This window comes from Oncorhynchus keta, chromosome 18 (assembly GCF_023373465.1).
Source record: "Oncorhynchus keta strain PuntledgeMale-10-30-2019 chromosome 18, Oket_V2, whole genome shotgun sequence".
NCBI lineage: Eukaryota > Metazoa > Chordata > Actinopteri > Salmoniformes > Salmonidae > Oncorhynchus > Oncorhynchus keta.
In genome coordinates, this window is record NC_068438.1 from 9,498,789 (window position 1) to 9,517,250 (window position 18,462).

The 18,462-nt window shown below is 41.3% G+C and overlaps 4 protein-coding genes and 1 non-coding gene across 7 annotated transcripts in view; 4 read left to right on the top strand and 1 right to left on the bottom strand.

The window, feature by feature from the left end:
• The window catches only part of LOC127908614 (uncharacterized), a 78,366-nt gene that overhangs the window by 25,315 nt on the left and 34,589 nt on the right, over positions 1-18,462 (bottom strand). The gene's annotated exons all lie outside the window — the stretch shown is intronic.
• LOC118397203 (uncharacterized) lies at positions 71-6,609 on the top strand. The gene is made up of 5 exons (XM_035791733.2): positions 71-2,929; positions 3,942-4,173; positions 4,389-4,853; positions 4,996-5,049; positions 5,168-6,609. The coding sequence occupies exons 2-5, from the start codon at positions 4,035-4,037 to the stop codon at positions 5,644-5,646; spliced, it is 1,137 nt and encodes a 378-aa protein (XP_035647626.1). The 5' UTR covers positions 71-2,929; positions 3,942-4,034; the 3' UTR covers positions 5,647-6,609.
• trnar-ucg (transfer RNA arginine (anticodon UCG)) lies at positions 2,363-2,435 on the top strand. Its single transcript has one exon. It is a non-coding gene; the product is annotated as a tRNA-Arg (tRNA).
• On the top strand, positions 6,553-8,881 carry LOC118397204 (ras-related protein Rab-1A-like). 2 transcript variants are annotated; one of them, XM_035791735.2, is made up of 6 exons: positions 6,553-6,695; positions 7,208-7,264; positions 7,478-7,573; positions 7,684-7,779; positions 7,894-8,025; positions 8,192-8,881. In XM_035791735.2, exons 1-6 carry the CDS (start codon positions 6,630-6,632, stop codon positions 8,414-8,416), a joined length of 672 nt encoding a protein of 223 aa, XP_035647628.1. In that variant the 5' UTR covers positions 6,553-6,629; the 3' UTR covers positions 8,417-8,881. The 2 variants fall into 2 exon arrangements, with proteins under 2 accessions (XP_035647628.1, XP_035647629.1); XM_035791736.2 differs by having other exon boundaries at positions 6,646-6,899; positions 7,192-7,264.
• LOC118397205 (mitochondrial import inner membrane translocase subunit TIM50) overlaps positions 9,587-18,462 on the top strand; it is a 28,566-nt gene continuing 19,690 nt past the window's right edge. Inside the window, exons 1-3 of one of the 2 annotated variants that reach the window (XM_035791737.2) lie at positions 9,587-9,850; positions 11,019-11,178; positions 11,891-11,922. In XM_035791737.2, coding sequence (XP_035647630.1) covers positions 9,611-9,850; positions 11,019-11,178; positions 11,891-11,922 — 432 coding nt within the window. In that variant the 5' untranslated portion in view covers positions 9,587-9,610. Of the gene's footprint in view, positions 9,851-11,018; positions 11,179-11,890; positions 11,923-18,462 lie in introns of those variants that run through there. The other variant, XM_035791739.2, reaches the window with a different exon arrangement.

Consider the following 18,462-nt stretch of genomic DNA (forward strand, 5'->3'; position numbering starts at 1 on the left):
ACGATCATTAAGATGTCAAAGATATGATTGAGTTTATGTTGGTCCACTCTGAACTCCAAAGGCAACAAGCCCACCTCCCGGAACTCCAGTACTCCTATGTGGTCCTGGGGGGGACATTCAGCATATACCTGATAACATTTTTTGATAGCCCACTATACCAAGCAGAGCAGACATAATCAAAATGACATGGAATCAAGGTTGAGACAAGCATTTTCTTCACTTTGATGTTAAAATATCTAACGTAAACTCACCCCATTCCGTACAAATGTGCGCAACCGCAACATTCGAACGAGGCTACAAAGAAAACTAATGGGACTGTAGTTGACTTCAAAATCTGGGGTGTGAAAAACGTTTCTATTCAAGCATTGATCGACATGGTAATGGCTCTGTAGTACTGGAGAAAAGTTGGAAAAACGTACCCTCCGTTACATCGTAATGTGTCATGTCGTAACGTACAGCACGCATAAAGTAACTATATCTGTCTTACAATCTCTCTCCAACAGGTGTAGCACTTCTCTCATCCTTTAAAAACAAGAAATGGACAAATGACGGGGGGATACCTAGTCATTTTTTGCATCATCACTGCATGCGATCATCATTCTCAAAGCTGCTGTTTACTTCTAAGATCACTTTAGCACCGCCCTAAAAACCTGATTCAAATTCGACACAAACCTTCAAATAGGTATGTAATGACACATTATATAAACACTTTATAGTGTTTTATTTACATTTTAGAGGCAATATGGTGATACGTTGGACAGATCGAGTGAAAAAAAGCTAATTTCCCACACACCTATCACTATCACGCATTATTTTCGCTTCCCCACCAGCCATTTCTAAAAAGACTCGACGGGGCTCATTGCCTTCTTCAATTATGGAGAAACGGGCAGCGTGGGGGTCATGTAATTGATTCTGTTGGAAAGGGTAGAAATTGTGCTTTACAATGGTATTGACATTACAGTTGATCTGGAAGTATTACGTTTTTGGGGCGCTAAAATAAGGTAAATTGTACGGACCAAGGCGAAAAGTGAGTGAGTGAAATTTACGAAAAGTGAGTGAGTTTACGTTATTGTTACGACATCAAAAATGTCCATTTGTTTGCCATTTTAGAAAGACTTTTGGCAGCAATCCGGGATTGAAAAGGGATTGATCTAGGGACACACCAAGATAAATTACACTTGTTTTAGATTCAATCTCCTTGCCTACACAGTTTACCTTTATCTTGTTAGCCCTAAGCAATCTACAGAACAAGAATAGACTGACAAGTTTCAGAAGAGTCTTTGTGTCTGGCCATTTTGAGCCTGTAATCCAACCCACAAATACTGATGCTCCAGATAATCAACTAGTCTTAAGAAGGCCAGTTTTATTGCTTCTTTAATCAGAACAACAGTTTTCAGCTGTGCTAACATAATTGCAAAAGGGTTTTCTAATGATCAATTAGCCTTTTAAGATGATAAACTTGGATTAGCTAACACAACGTGCCATTGGAACACAGGAGCGATGGTTGCTGATAATGGGCCTCTGTACGCCTATGTAGATATTCCATTATAAAAATCAGCCGTTTTCAGCTACAATAGTCATTTACAACATTAACAATATCTACACTGTATTTCTGATCAATTTGATGTTATTTTAATGGACAACAAATGTGCTTTTCTTTCAAATACAAGGACATTTCTAAGTGACCCCAAACTTTCAAATGGTAGTGTACATTCAACATTTTTGCAGGTATCTGGCTCCATAGTCCCCTTTCGATGCAGAAGGCATCAGTGGAATTGGGTTGCTATGCTTGTTCAAATCAAATCAAATGTTATTGTCACATGCGCTGAATACAACACTTACTTATTTGTGGTCACCAGGCAAACAAAGTAAATTGGGAAGGGATCAACATTCTGTGTTTGCTTTGCTTTGAACAATTTAATGAATTGTATCTGTCAATGAGGACAATCGTTTTTTTAAATGCACTTTATAGCTCTTTTTTCATTTTAATTTATTTAACTCAACAGTTGCTTAATGGCAGACTGCATTCTCTCATGTAGTTTGTGTTGATATTGTGAACTGGACAGCTAAATGTATCTAGCAATTGACATGTTTGAGTTTTCGTTAAGACTATATTAGCACTTCAATATAGCTGATGTCAAACTTGGTTTCCATTACACAATTTCCTAATTGTCATAATATCAAGTAGGCTAGACCCACATCCTCCCCTTATTACATCCCTGTGGTGTTAATTTGTAAACTTCAAACTGAATAATTAATATAATTTGTATACAAAATACATATGGACGGGTATTGTAACTCTGTATATAAATCATTAAATTAAGCTAGCCTTAAATTGTAAGTTATTGTGATCTTTTTCGTAGACCGCGTGGCCTAATGGATAAGGCGTCTGACTTCGAATCAGAAGATTGAGGGTTCGAGTCCCTTCGTGGTCGTTTAACTTCTCTCTAGCGTTACTTATGTTATGATATGTTGTTAATGTCGCTACATAAGTATTGTCATGTCTCTTGAAGCCAAGAAAATAAAGGATTATTTACTTTGAGCCTATTTTGTTTTAGATTGATTAGCGACCGATTTCCGCTCGTGTATGCTATATTCTTACAATTCGGCCGTCATATGTTTTAGTAGCAACATGATTTGGTTGAGGAATGTCACCACAGGGTGTTTGTACGTTCAATCAAGACTGTACGTTATTATGTAACAATAGTAGCAGTGATTGATGCACGTTGAACTGTAATGTGGCCATTCTTGGCATCATACCAAATTCGTATTCTGGTAAGATTTCGTAATGTTGCGCTCGTGGCCGCCTGTAGGTCATGGAAAATGCGCGATCAGAGTCTGCGCAACTCAGCGTTCTTCTCGTCGTCTGTGCGAAGTTTATGAAGCTGCACTGCAAGAGGAGAAAAAAAAAATATTCGTCACTCTATTGGTAATTCCTGCTCTATCCAATGAATCACAACTTCACATTTGTTGTTGCTAACTATTTTGTCAAGGTGATTAATTACTAACTAAGCTAGTTAACGTTTCTATATCAACAAACAATCTGCAAAAAACGCGGACGACCTACGTTAGCTAGCTAGCGTTAGCTCGCTAGCGACCGACATTAGCTAACGTTCTTTCAAAATGGTAGCTAGCTAGGCAGAATGCGTAGGAAAATCTCGCTATTTATTGTCTTATCAATTAATCCACAACAAATTTGTAATGATCTCTGTTCGTTTTCAAATTGGTATTTTGTCCCCTTCGTTGCATGGCAGGATGCACGTTTACCGTGGTTGAAAACACTGGCCTTCGAAGTACCGCAAAATAGTGTAGTTGGCTACATTCAGCGTAAAGTACACAAGGGGGGCTCAACAAAGAACCAGGAAGCATAATGCTCATTGGCCTAGCAAGAGAGTGTAATATTGAAGCTGCTAATTATACGAATGGTTAATTTAAAGACGTATCCACATTTAATTCCCATGCAGAGTTTTATTTTTTACAACGAATTATTATGTCAATTGTCAGGTATTATTGGCAATAGTAATGGTGTCCTGACGACTGGAATGTATGCCTAGCCTACAATTTTTTAATAAAGAGGTTGATGCATTACAGAAGTCATGTTTTAGGCACACTTAGGGATGGATCCCTGGTCTACCCATTGATACGCATATTATTTTCCCAAAAAGAACAAAAATCTTACCCAAACATTTTATAAATTCAATGCACTCTTTACTTTATTCTATAATATATGCATAATAATAAATAATATATGCCATTTAGCAGATGCTTTTATCCATAGCAACTTAAACGTGTGCATACATTTTTACGCAGGCATGGTCCCGGGAATCAAACCCACTACCCTGGCGTTGCAAGCACCATGCTCTACGAACTGAGCTACATAGTCTCTTATAACACAGGGATTCCTATCAGTTGTGCGTTTTACATTTTGTTCTCTCCTCCAGGCTGACAGTGCCAAGGGTGGTGCCATCTCAGGTATAGGTGGTTATCTCTTGGGCGTGTAAACAGGACAGGCCAAGGGCTGTTAGGAGTGCAACATGAATTTTAAATTCACCTATAGCGAAATAGAGGAACTTGGGGGCAACTTGCCCATGAAGAAAAGGAAGTCGCGCTTCACCTTCGATGAAGTCCATCTGCTGCTGACTGAAGTCAAAAGAAACAGGCACATCCTCGTAAGTAAGTACCTCCCCTCAGTGTGTACTGTGGGCACAAATTACATGAATTTGATACATTTACGAAGTTTATGCATAGTAATGTGTGAAGCCTTTGGTCATGATCAGCATGAAGCACTCAAAATAGACACATGTTCGCTTTGCATTTGTTTGTCTCTTGTTCCCTGCTTGCCTTTTATTCCTTGGTGTGCTATTATCTGCCTTTGTCACCCACCACAGGCAAGTTCAACCAAGGCGCCTCGTCAGACCTGAGGAAGCGAACATGGGCGGACATTGCGATTCACATCAACAAAATTAGCGAGTGCCAACGGGAGGTCATGGAGATCGTCAAGAAGTGGGCGGACCTAAAGTGCGATGCCAAGCGTAGGATGGTGGCCATGCGAGGGCCTAACGGTGTCCGTATCTCCCAGAACCTGTCGCCGGTGGAGAAAATGGTGCACGAGATACTATCCATGTCCCCTCCGAACAAGGCCACCATGGGCAGTATGAATGATGAAACTGAGGAGAATGACTTTGGTGACATGTCAGGGGTGTCGACTCGCTCCTCTGGCACCTCTAATGGTATGGCTGGCCTTCATCACATGGCTATGCCTGTCACCAGCCCCCACGCTATGGGCTCGTCTATGTCTCCTTTCTCAACTCCGGATAAAGATCTTGGCATGTTCTCTCCGATGCCATTTGGCCGTGAGTCTTTCCTGTATTCAGAACAATGTTTATCTTTTTCTCATGAGCTCTTTCTCCCCAACACTGATGCATTCAACACACTCTATTCACATGTTGTATTGATTATTATTATCTTTGTCATATTTTTTTATTGTCCTTTTAGGGGATCCTTCTCAGTCATTTCATGATTTTTCATTCATGAAACCAGTCGATGAAGGTAAAACTCTTTCTCTCGCACTTTGTTGTTGGTAAAAGTGTTTGCACCTAGGTTTCCGTGTAATTATGCATCTATGAACTGTGTGTGTATTCACATCGTGTTTATGTATTGCCCATAGACGACAGTCTGGGATTTGAGGACCTAGAAGAGGAGCCGCGGCACATGGGCTCCTTCCGCCCCCCTGCTGAGCCTCGTCGCACCTACTCCAGATTCGCTGCCTCTTCCACCGCGGTGTCTTCCTCCATGGCTACCTCCTCGTCCTCCCACCCAGCTCACTCCTCTTCCTTTCTCCCTGCTCCTCTCTCCTCTTCCACCTCTACAGGGTCAGTCATGGGGCAGGGGGCAATCCGGAAGCAGCTAGCCCACAGTGCCTCCCTCAGTCTCAAGGAGCAGCAGGCCACTACTGCCCTGCTAGGGGCCGTGTCGGGGTCTTTGGGGGCCCTGGCCCAGTCCGTGCAGCAGCTGGTGGAGTCGCAGCAGGAGTTTGTACGCGACTCCCTGCAGATGCAGCGAGAGACTGTGAGCGTCCTGCGAGACTTCTCCACCAATGCCCTGGCTCTCCTGCGGGACAAGGTCAACGGCCACCCACCGCCTTAACTCTCAGTTCACCAACAGAACACAACACACACACGGACCCTACCTGTGAAGTGCTTGCCCGTGGACCGAGATCATGTCATTAATACTATTTGCTGATTCACCTTGAGAATGAGTATGCTGCCACTAGTATAGAGAGTACTGAATAGCAGGAAGCCCAAATAAAATTATGAATATCTTTATATACTGGAGATGAGCTTTCTAACCAGTGACTGGTTTATTGTTACTTTTGATTAAAAAGAGCAATGCATCCACGTGTCATGGTTCCAGAATTATGGTAAATCATATTTTTGGTATTTTTTTTTACTGAATGAAACAAGACTGGACATTGCAAGTATGTTTGTCAGAGAAAACTTGTGCAATACTCTAAAAACGCTTTTTGGGTGTAAGCGAACTGTTGATCTGCTCCTATTTTGTTTTACATAGCCTCGTTTGCAGGCTTCCTCTAACAAGTATGCAATGACCGGTCATCCACACACATTCCAAGCATAACCAGCCACATTTATAGATTAATTTGGATCAAATTAATTAAATGACTAAGAAAAAGAGCAGCACGTACATGTGGAAAGTATGAATGAGATTTGATCTGCCAACCTCTGTCATTACTATCCAAAAGTTAGGTGGTTTGGTTTTCAAACGGGCAATAAATCCCACTACAACTACAAGACGACTAAATAGAAACTGGCCATATTTGTAGCATTTGCACTTCAATTTAATGTATTTTCATTTTGTATTGAGTTTAAATTATGAGTGTCTTAACTTTTTAGAAAAGTTTTGAGTTATATTTTGTCAATGCTGAAGAAATGTTTTTATGAAAAAGTAACCTTTTTCACTGAACTTCAATTAACTTTTTGTTTTTCCAGACTGAATGATTTTTAAAACATACTCTAGACTACTGTACTGTAACATGTAATGTGTGACTCCTTCAACCAAATCTTGAGAATAAAACAACCTGTTTTTAACCTATTTGTTCCTGGAGGCAGCGCATGAATGTATGGGATCTGCGATCAGTCATTTCTGAAGCTAAACCAGGCTACAGCTTTAAGACTCAGGTACTGACCACATTGAAACATGATCTTCGGCTTTAATAAAGGATAGGATTCCCGGCTCATCATACAAGGTGCTGGTGCTGTTTGCCCTCTGAAGGACAGAAACACAATGCATCTGTGAAAAGCCAAAGATAACACAGACGTTGTATTCCTTTTCTTTTACATTCTGCCCTCTGGATCTGGATATCTGGCCATGAATCCTGAATAGTAAGTAGTTATGAGTTGTGAGTGACAATGGCATTTATAGCATTATTTGTGTGGTTGTTGAAGTAGGATGTGGTGTCATGTTTAGGTAGGCTATTGTCTTGGATAACATTGTAGCTACTGTTTAAGGCCCCTTTAGGTTTATGGTAGAATAAAATGCTTTCTGAACTTGGGGACACTTTTTTGTTGCTTTGTATGCAATAACCATAGTGTATGTTAGGTCTATCAATGGTGTGTTTATTTTTTATCCTACTTGATATAATCAACCTGAATAATAATGTAATGTATTCCTCAGCGACTACCTGTTCAAGCTGCTTCTTATAGGAGACTCTGGTGTCGGCAAGTCTTGCCTGCTCTTGCGGTTTGCGGTAGGCATTGTGTTAAAATAGAATGCACACAATCTTTGGTGTTGTTCCATATAGCAATGAGTCTAGTGCAAACAGAAAGCGAAGGCCATTTCCTTTGTGGAAAGGACACTGCAAAATGTCATCAAACCCAGTAATTAACCACTGTTTGAAGGTTTGTTCAGCCCATTCTCCCATTGTAAATAATAGAACTGCTCAGTGGTCTCTACTCCTCAGGATGACACCTACACAGAGAGCTACATCAGCACAATCGGGGTGGACTTTAAGATCAGAACCATTGAAATGGAACAGAAGACTGTCAAACTACAAATTGTAAATACATTTTTACAAGACAAACTGCATAACTCCAGTTGTACATTTTGGTGATGGGGATGTGGTAAAGATTGTTTGTAAATTCAAACTGTTTGATCTATCTCTCCTAGTGGGACACAGCCGGACAAGAAAGGTTCCGGACCATCACATCCAGCTACTACAGAGGAGCACATGGGATCATCATTGTGTATGATGTCACTGATCAGGTAATACAGTGTATTTGAACTCCTCTCTATGGGCTGGATTGACCATCTATTGCATCGCAATGTACCAGAGTCAGAGATAAAACTATACATACAAGATTTCAACTATTTTGCCAGGAGTCCTTTAACAACGTGAAGCAGTGGTTGGAGGAGATTGACCGCTATGCGTGTGAAAATGTCTCCAAGTTGCTTGTGGGAAACAAGTGTGACTTGGTCTCTAAAAAGGTAGTGGACTTTGCCACTGGTCAAGTAAGTGTCTGGTCTCATTCATAAAATGCTTGTGTCACCAATGCACAATAGATTTCTCATTAACTACAAATTACTGTCAATCATAGGTATTGTGCTTTTGTTCCATTGTGTTGTGATAAATTACATAAAATTCTGCGCTCTCTTTTTCTTGGTATGATTGCTTCAGGAATTTGCTTCATCCCTAAAGATTCCATTCCTGGAGACCAGTGCGAAGAATGCTGATAATGTAGAGAAATCATTTTTAACCATGGCCTCTGAAATACAGAAGCGTGTTGGAAGTGATGGTGTTCAGAGTGAGGCTGCTAAAGTGGGCAACAAGATAAACAGTGCACCCCTTTGGCCTGGGGGGAAAGAGGAGGCTGCCGCAGAGGAGGGGAATTCTTGTTGCTAATGCCATACACAAACTACAAAATAAGAGAATCAATGAATTTGGACACTATCTTAATTTCCTTTTGTTTTGTTCAGAAATGGTAATTGATCCTTGTGAGTACAGCTATGCAATAGTTATGCGGTAGCCTGTTCCAACAGTGCATAGAATGTGGCCCGCGGAAAGGCACCCTTTGAATTAGTCGGTACCATTCTAATGTAATAGCTGAACACAGACAGCAACCGTGCTACCTTTGAATGGCCTGGGTATCGAACATGTGACAAAAAAAACAACAGTTGATTTACCAATGTTTGCTTGATGCTTTAAACATGTAAGGTGACTTTTGAGTGTAATTTTATATGTAACATTTGTGAAGAACTGATTGTTTTGGTTACCACTGGTGGTCAACAAGTAATTTTTTCTTGTGTTAAACATTTTTTGATTAACGTTGTTTAATGAAGACAAATAAATTATATATTTGCGGCTTAATTTGTTTTCTTCATTGCTTTTATGCATAATGCACTGTTAGTTGAAACTTGTTGATGTATAGGAACAATCTGATCAACTGATCCCTTAAAATAATGTCCACAAATAGAGTGGTGCACAGATACAACAGTTGCAAATCATCCCTGGTACGTCGGTGCAACCATAGAAATAGAATCGTTCTATATCTGTGGGTGCAACACACCTAACCTGAAGCAGATGCAAGCAACTGTGTTGTTATGGCTGCCCTCTAGTGGTCATGAATATTAGATATAGAGAAGCAAAATAGAAGCAACATGAACAAGAAAGTATGGCAATGACCGTTGCTATGCTCTACGAAAACACAATTTATAACAGGGTCTAAAAGTTTAACATTTGAAAGACAAATCAGTGCAAACTAAGCCATGTCATATAACCTACACTGGTCGAAGGCAATAAGAGTGGTACAGGAATATAAAATACACTTTGTTGCATTATAGTATATAAACTGCCGTTCTGTAAAAGCCTATAGGGCAGGGATGTGTTTTTAACAGACTTTGGGCACTGCCATCAGTAATGATGGACATTTTGGGATGTATTCGAAGGTCAACGAAATCTTTGTTTCGATTGGAGAAAAGGTTGTAAATACCGCCCTATTTTGTTCCACATGACCTTTAACGATTTTTATTGCATTTTATGGCTGTCGCTCAGAGTAACATAAGCCAATCAGGCGCGTTTGTCCTTTTCACTTGCGCTATGTTCACCGGCTCTGTCCCTTTCAAGATGTCGGCAACGTCGATGTTCCCCATGTGTGTCCGGGCGAGCAGGGGCCTCCTCAGGCTCAGGAACGGAGGGAGAGGGGGTTCAAACTCCACGGGGGTGGACTTGATTCGGGCACTTTCCACGGAGAAGCCGCCAACAGGAGATGGCAGTGCTACAGGTGGACTCGCTCAAGCAATTCTGCAAGAGAGGCTTCAGCAGCAACAGAAGAGTCAGGTGAGTCAAGCTAGCTAGCTGACATTCCTCCATGCTTGGTTAGGTCACGTTAGTTAGATATACATAATTTTAACAAGCAATGCTACAGAAAAGCCAAAGAGACACTTAATCAATTAGCTGGTTTGGTTTTCATGAGTTGTCATTTCCAGTTTGTTGAACCTCCGAGTCTCTCACGAGACTATTCTTTTCCATTTATACACCCCATTTATTTGCTGAACCAATACTTTCACCGATTTTTAACATGTTGAACTAGGCTATCCTGCCATCCATGTCATTCCAATTCGGGATCCTTGACCATAAAACCCAACCTTGAACCATACCCTAACACTTAGCTAAACCATTTACATTTCACCCTCACCTCAATGAGGCAGTGACGTCCCAAGGATCCCGGATAACATGGACCCTGTCATTCAACTGGCTGTATCCAGTCCGCAAGCGAGCTAGCTAGCCTACCAACATTGCATTTGCTACTAGCTGTAATAATTAGCTAGTTAGCTAGCTACATATCTTTGTTTTCAATTGCCAGTGAGTTAGTGTTACCTAGCTAGTTAATTAACGTTAGTTAATCACCAGCTTACTTTCACATGTCACACATCCAGGCATAATCCAGGAGATAAACGAGCCTTATATCATGACATTAGCCAGCTAGCTACCAAGTGGATTCATCACCAAGCCAACGTTAGCTAACTAGCTTTACCTAGATATACAGCTAGCTACGCGCTTATACTTCCACATTCAGCCACCATCTATTTATTCTTCACACATCAAGGTACAAGTCTAACATTACATTAGATAATGGTATCTGTCAAGGTTTTTTAAATTATTTTTAAAAATAACTTTTGAAGGTCGGGTATACCCTCCACGCCCCCAATGCATTTCCTGCACGCACACAGATTAATCTTGTCACAGTTTAATAACAGTGCAGGATATTTTACTTTAAATTGAATCTCTAAATCTTTTGAATCAATGACCAATGTCTTAAGTCACTGAGTTAGTTTGATTTGGAACTAGCTACCGGCATATGCTAAAATCTAATTTCCCTTTAAATGATACAAATTCCTTATTTTCCAAGCTATTCTGTATTGTAGCTATGTATTCCCAATATAATGTCTAGCTGGCTTGTGTTATGAAATATAAAGGAATTTGACCTGGCTGTTTGCACTGACAGGGACAGCCCCCTCCAGAGGGGGATGGGGACTCGGAGCAGAAGCAGGACCAGGGAGAGGACAAGAAACAGAAGGAGAACACAGCCTATGCCAAGAAGATGGTGATGCGTTTAGCAGGCCTGATGGGGATAGGGGGTGCCGTCGGCATGGTGTACGTATTCGGTGAGTCTGCCTTTCCCTCTTTGGTCCCCTCCACTCTGTCAGAGCAGCAGCATGTCAAGGGCTGACACTTAACCAGCAGCACTAGTGAAAGTCATACTGAAGATAGTGGAGTGATTTGGGACACCCTCTCCTTGCTCTGGAATATTTCCTTTTAGGAAGGCATTCTTGATCATTTGTTTTGAGCTTTAGGTGAATGGGCATTTTGAATATTACTTGAATTTCAACTCTCATCTCAATGGTGTAGAATTTTGATCAGCTGTTTCTTTGCACTCGTCTTATGTGTTTCTCAATTGTGCTTAAAAAATAAATAAATTTAAAAGCATGTCTGACTATTCTGATCAAGTTACTGTTCAATAGCTGTTGTTTACGAATCAAAGATACAAATTCCTTAGCATATTCCAGTGTTATTGTACTTACTGTCAGCCTAACAGGACTGACAGTAATGGATGGTGGAATTGGAGAAGACATGACCATACTTGTCAAAAGGAATGGTTGAATTTTTCACGATGTCTGTCTCTTTTCTGAAACACATGACACATTGTGCGGTACCATATGCTTTTCAGAAGTAATTTGATTTGTGGACAGATTACATCTGATGCATGTAATGCAATAGATAATGTTTCAAACAAATAGATGTATAATATCATAGCTCTATAATATCATAGATGTATAATACAATCATGAGTAATGTGTTTTCCCTCCCTATCTACAGGTAGCAATTCAGTGGATGAACAAGGAAACGCGGTATGTTTTCATTAACATGTTTAGATGCAGTACATATGGTCTATTGCCTTATATGACCAATTATTAAAAAGTAGAGGTAAAAGATTTCCATACGAAGTACTGTTGAACTTCAAGCAAACATTGGCTTGTGCCAGTGGGTTTTAAAGTGTGCATAATGGGATGTGGTGACGTAAAATGACACACTTATCACGCTTCTCAGGGAGATCCCATGTAGCTCGTCAATTGGTTCAAGCTAGCGCTTGCGGTGTGTATGGTTTCCCACAAGGCACATCAGGGACTAGAGGTGTGAGTCTGGGAAGGTGGCTACTTCAAAGAGCACACTTCATTCAGGTGTGGTCCTGTTGTCCACTTCAAAGGGGACTGTTGTCAGCCTACTGTAAATAGTCTGTTAACTGCCAGGGGTCAAAGGTGTGGGGTTAGGAAGGTGTGCATTTTGAAAAGCACACTTGTCAGGTTGCTGTGAGTGGAGTGTGCCAGGCCTCTTAGTGCTGGATCCCACACTTGTCCCTGCAGACTGGAGGAGCTGTGTTTAATTTGAGGTCTTTGGGTGTCACTGTGAGAGAAGTCCAAGGATCCTGTTCTCATCCTCTATTGCTTCCTCTCTGGAACCAGAGGAGCCTGAAGTCTGCAACACCTTTCCAAGGCTCAGCTTTTATGATGTGAATTCTCGATCCCTGAGTGAATTGATGTCCATTTACTCAGCACTTTTTGAATGAAAACCACTTCATAGTACATGAGGTGACCAGCTACTTACCTAATATTAAGGTTCCTTGTGCTTACAGCAATGTATCACCATTTTACTATAAATGACACACTTAATCAGAGGGTAAAATATCATCCAAAAGCCACTTGCCTCAAGATGAACATACTGTAGTTGGCGGAGATGACTCTTGAAATCACTAATGTTTTCAGAGGCATTAGCTTGGGCAGAATGTGTGGAATGAGAACAGGATGGTGGGCAACGTCCTCCACAGGGCACATGTCTCAGGTAACTGTGATATATGGCATGTGCCAGGGGTTAGAGCTGTGGGTTTGGGAACGTTGACATATCTTAGGGCTCACTTCATCACCAAAGACCCTCATTTGGTGTTCAATAGTTATCCTGTGGCCACTTCAAAGGGCACATTTCTTAGGCTGCTGTGATTGAGGGGTGTGGGCCTTATGTGATAATGTGGCCTTCTGCCATGGGTTTGGGAAGGTGGGCACTTGAAAGAGCACACTTCTCTTACTTCAAAGGGCACACTTGTCAGGCTGTGAGTGGAGTGTGCCAGACCTATTGGTGCTGGATCCAACACTTCCCCCTTATACTAGAGGATCTGTGTCAATTGGAACCCTTTGTGTGTCAGTGCGAGAAGGAGCTGGATCCTGTTGACATCTCTATGGATTCCTCTCCAGAACCAGAAGAGCCTAATGTGAACGCCTGGCCCACATGTCCAATGGAAGAGTCCTAAGGTAGATTAATGCAGTTACATCCAAGGGCCATCTTGTACAGCAGCATAATTGGGCTTTACATTCATCAGTAGCCAGAGGTTTTAAGGCTGAACATGCTACTGAAAACATGACTAGTCATCTACGTTTCTGTGGGGAGGAAATGAGGTGTTCATTCTTGTACTGAGGGACATCAGTAGCTCTACAACCAAGTCTTAGCTTAAGTGATCTATTTGGTCCTGTTTGGCACAAATGTTTGGTCAGATGATATCCTGGTCTGTGGTTCTACTCCTCTGGCACACTTTCTCATGAAGTATTGCCCATCATGTCCTGCCTTAAGTGAGATCAAGCCACCAAAGGGTACACTTCTCAGGAGATTGGCCTGTGTCAGTGTTAAAAGGTTTAGGTTTGGGGCACACTTATTTCACTACTCATGCCCTGTTGTTCACTTTACAGTTTAAGCTTGTTCCCACTTCAAAAGGCACACTTGTTAGGTTGCTGTGAGTTGTGGCCCACTTCCAGGGGTTCGAGCTCTGGGTTTGGAACTTTTGTGTAGGTGGGCACTTAAAACAGTAAGCTTTTCTCACTTATCACCCACGTCAAAGGGCTCTTGTGGGCACACTTGTCAGGCTGCTCTGAGTGGAGTGTGCCAGGCTTCTGGGTGCTGGATCCCACCCATGTCCCCCTCAGACTCGAGGAGCTGTGTTAATTTGAGGTGTTTGGGTGTCACTGTGAGAAAAGGAGCTGGATCGTGTTCTCTCAGGAACCAGAGGAGCCTAATGTCTGGAACACCTGTCTGATGGAAGAGTGCAAGGGTAGATTAATGCAGTAACATTTCAAGGCCAATCTTGTACAGCAGCATATCTTTGGCTTTGCATTAATGCAGTTGCCTCAAGGTTCTAAGGATGAACATGCTAGTGAAAGCATGACTAGTCATCTACACTGAGTCTCTGGGGGGATAAAATAAGGAGCCACTCAATTTTGTACTGAGTGACATCAGTAAATCTACAGCTTTATCGTATGCCAAGTAGCCTTTGGATTTGGTTCTGTTTGCCTCCCATTTTCCCTTGTTTTGCAATCGATTAAAAGTATTATCTTGCAATATGAAAAACAATTTTGTCACTAGGGCAGTGGTCACCAACCGGTTGATTGCGATTGACTGGTCGATCATCAAGGCATTCCTAGTCGATCGCCAAACATTTCTGTAGAAAAGCTCACGAGAAAGGCTTGTGCTCATTTTTAAAAATGTATTATTCCTATTGCGCTTTTGGCAGTAGGTGAACTTGATTCAGAAGCCCTGTAGGCAGTGTGCCCATTTTCAACCAACAAATCGGATCGCTCAAATCGCCGTTCCTACAGCTTCCTCGGCCACAGCATACTTGGCTAAGTGAGATTTCATAACTTTTAAAACCATGACCAGAGAGAGACTATCAAATACAGCAAAGAGTGAGTTAATGTCTTAAGTATTTATTCAGCGCTGTCAACACTGTTTTTGTTCAAAACTATTACAAAGCTTAAAAGCGCTTCTCCCTACTTCCATTTGCTTCTGCAGATACAATAAGTGAGTAGCCAAGTGTATCTGCGTTTTTATTATTAGCAGCTTGTCGTGTATTTTTAATATCAAGGAATATTTCACTTTCTCAGGTCATGGGAACAACTTTTATTTGTGCGTGAGGAAGATGCAGTGCGACTTGAGTTTGGCCTTCAGGTTTGGCCTTCTGGTCAGTCTCAAAGATGGAGGAAGAGAGCAGGGACTGTGACTGAAGGTCACTGTCATGATTTGACCTTGTTTTTTGTCTTTCTCCAGAGTTCCCAGTTTTCTTGAAATCACCTTAATCATCAGATGCAGGTACCATCAGTCCTGTAAAATAAAAAAGCACATTTTCAATTTATTACAGCACTTGCAGCTGTGCCTCGCAAGTGCAACACCAACTGATCTATTTTGTTATCACAGCTTGAGTTTTGAAATATAATGTGGTCTGAGAAGAACAATATTGGTAGGCCAGGCATGTAGCCAATATGCTGTGAATAATATATTAGGCCTTCTGCACAAACCTCCATTCCTACAGAACTGTTTTTAGTATGTTAAAGTTCTTTTTAAGTTTAAAAAAAATTCTGAACGATAGATCTCTGCTTGCTTTTTGACTGCAAAAGTGATCTTGACTCAAAAGGTTGGTGACCACTGCTCTCGGGGTTGGACTAGTTTCTGCTGAATTTCCAAAACGGATGCATTTTTTTCTGGCATTGATCAATTTTCAGGTCCACTGAGCACAAACTTGAATGTTGTGAAAATTCTGTGCACAGTGACGGCCTACCGGGGAACAGTGGGTTAACTGCCTTGTTCAGGGGCCGAATGGCAGATTTTTACCTTGTCAGCTCGGGGATTCGATCCAGCAACCTTTCGGTTACTGGCCCAAAGCTCTAACCGCTAGGCTACCTGCCGCCCCTATTTGATCATAATGTAGGCCTACCGGAGTGGCCTACCATTTTAAAAAAGAAAACTATGGGGAAAATGCTTTCAATAACATCTTGACATGGAAATAGCTGTTCTATCATTCAGCCTACAGTAGCTGCAAATGAGTGGTGTTCAATGTAAGCCTACATTCCATGAGAATTGAATGTTTGATTCAAGAAACCACGACAAAATGAAATGCATTATTATTCCTATACCATTTTATTACAGAGAATCACAGAATTTATGCTAACTTCTTATTCAAGCCTGTCTCAAAATACAATCTCTTTACCTGACTTCCTTTTCAAAGATCTCTAGAAACGCACAGGTTTTGTGCTCTTGTAGGAAGCTATCACTTCCCCGTTGCTGACTATCAATTATCTATAACTTGGCTATTAACTCACTAACTAGTGAAGGATATGAACAAATGTGCGTACTTGGCAACATGCAGCTTTCGCTTTGATCTCAAAACAAGCGCATCTACTCACGACCGCTCATGCTGTAAACAAAGAATGACCCAGATCCATATATGACAATGAGTGAAGTTCAATCTCGTGCTTCTCTGCGCAGACAGTCCTGGGGAGCTGCAAGCAGCTTAGAGGGAACATTGGTGGTGACCAAATCTCATTCCTTTCACTAGCTCAAGCACCATCTCTTATAATGCTCCTTACCAGTTTGTTGCTGTGAGGGTCTATGGTCTCATATTGTACACTCTAGTAGTTTTTTCTTGAACTGCATTGTTGCTTAAGGGTGTGTAAGTAAGCATTTCACGGTAAGGTCTTCACCTGCTGTATTCGGTGCATGTGACCAATAACATTTGATTTGAACTATTTTCATCTCTCAGAGCTTTGAGTGGCCACTTCCTGATGTTTTGTGAGTTCCCTCTCCATCCTGTTGCTGTTTCGGGAACATGGCCTGCTCCCAGTCTCCTGGGCCTCTGCCTCAGTGTTGTAACGAGGCGTGAATTGCCCCTAAATGAGCACTCGTACATCTCGTACAATGTCAACCTCCTCTGAAAGTCCAATTTGGCAAACCCAAGTATTTTCTGAGTTAATTCACTGCTCTGTGTTAGAAGTGATTCTTGAGATGCTTTCATGGGCCAGACATGCTCTAGTCAGAGCAGAGGCAAGGAATATTTATGTTCTAGCAACATTCTAGCCAAATTCTAATAAATTACTATAAAAATCTAACTTTCATGAAATCACACACTTTCGGCGAAAGCAAACAATGCTATTATCTGAGGATAGCACCCCAGTAAACAAAGAAGCATATTTCAACAACGCAGAAATAAAAATGTAATTCATGCCTTTGACAAGCTTCTTTTGTTGGCACTCCAATATGTCCCATAAACATCACAAATGGTCCTTTTTGTTCGATTAATTCCGTCGGTTATATATCCAAAATGTCAATTTATTTGGTGAGTTTGATCCAGAGAAACACCGGTTCCAACTTGCGCAACGTGACTACAAAATATCTCAAGTTACCTGTAAACTTTGCCAAAACATTTCAAACTACTTATGTAATACAACTTTAGGTATTTTTTTTTTATGTCAAAAATTTAAGGCGGTATGATCTGTTCAATACAGTAGGAAAACAAACTGTAGCTAGCTTTCTGGTCACGCGCCTCTATCTAACAGTAAACTTCAAGTTACCCTGGTTCTGAACAGTGCTACTTTTTCATGACACAAAGGAATAACCTCTACCCATTTCTAAAGACTGACATCCAGTGGAAGCGGTAGGAACTACAAGAAGGTCCCTTAGAAATCTGGATTCCCAATGAAAACTCATTGAAAAGAGTGACGTCAAAAAAGAAAATCTGAATGGTTTGTCCTCTGGGTTTCGCCTGCTAAATAAGTTGTTATACTCACAGACATGATTCAAACAGTTTTAGAAACTTCAGTGTGTTTTCTATCCAAATCTACATATTTTATCTTCTGGGGATGAGTAGCAGGCAGTTGAATTTGGGCATGCATTTCATCCGGACTTAAATACTGCCCCCTGTCCCAAAGAAGTTAACAGCTCGGAAAATTCCAGAAAATGTCAAGGCTTTGAAGCTTCTGTTAGGCTAATTGACATCATTTGAGTCATTTGGAGGTGTATCTGTGGATGTATTTCAAGGCCTACCTTCAAACTCTGTTCCTTTTTGCTTGACATCATGGGGAGATCAGCCAAGACCTCAGAAAGAAAAATGGTAGAACTCCACAAGTCTGGTTCATCCTTGGGAGCAATTTCCGAACAGTTTTCAACTGCACATGGGACAAAGTTCATACTTTTTGGAGAAATGTCCTCTGGTCTAATGAAACAAAAATAGAACTGTTTGGCCATAATGTCCATCTTTATGTTTGGAGGGAAAAGCGGGAGGCTTGCAAGATGAAGAACACATCCCAACTGAAGCATGGGGGTAGCAGCATAATGTTGTGGAGGTGCTTTGCTGCAGGAGGGACTGGTACATGTCACAAAATAAATGGAATCATGAGGCAGGAAAATGATGTGGATATATTGAAGCGACATCTCAAGACATCAGACCCATTTGCTTGGTCGCAAATGGGTCTTCCAAATGGACAATGACCCCAAGCATACTTCCGAAGTTGTAGCAAAATGTCTTAAGGACAACAAAGTCAAGGTATTGGAGTGGCCATCACAAAGCCCTGACTTCAATC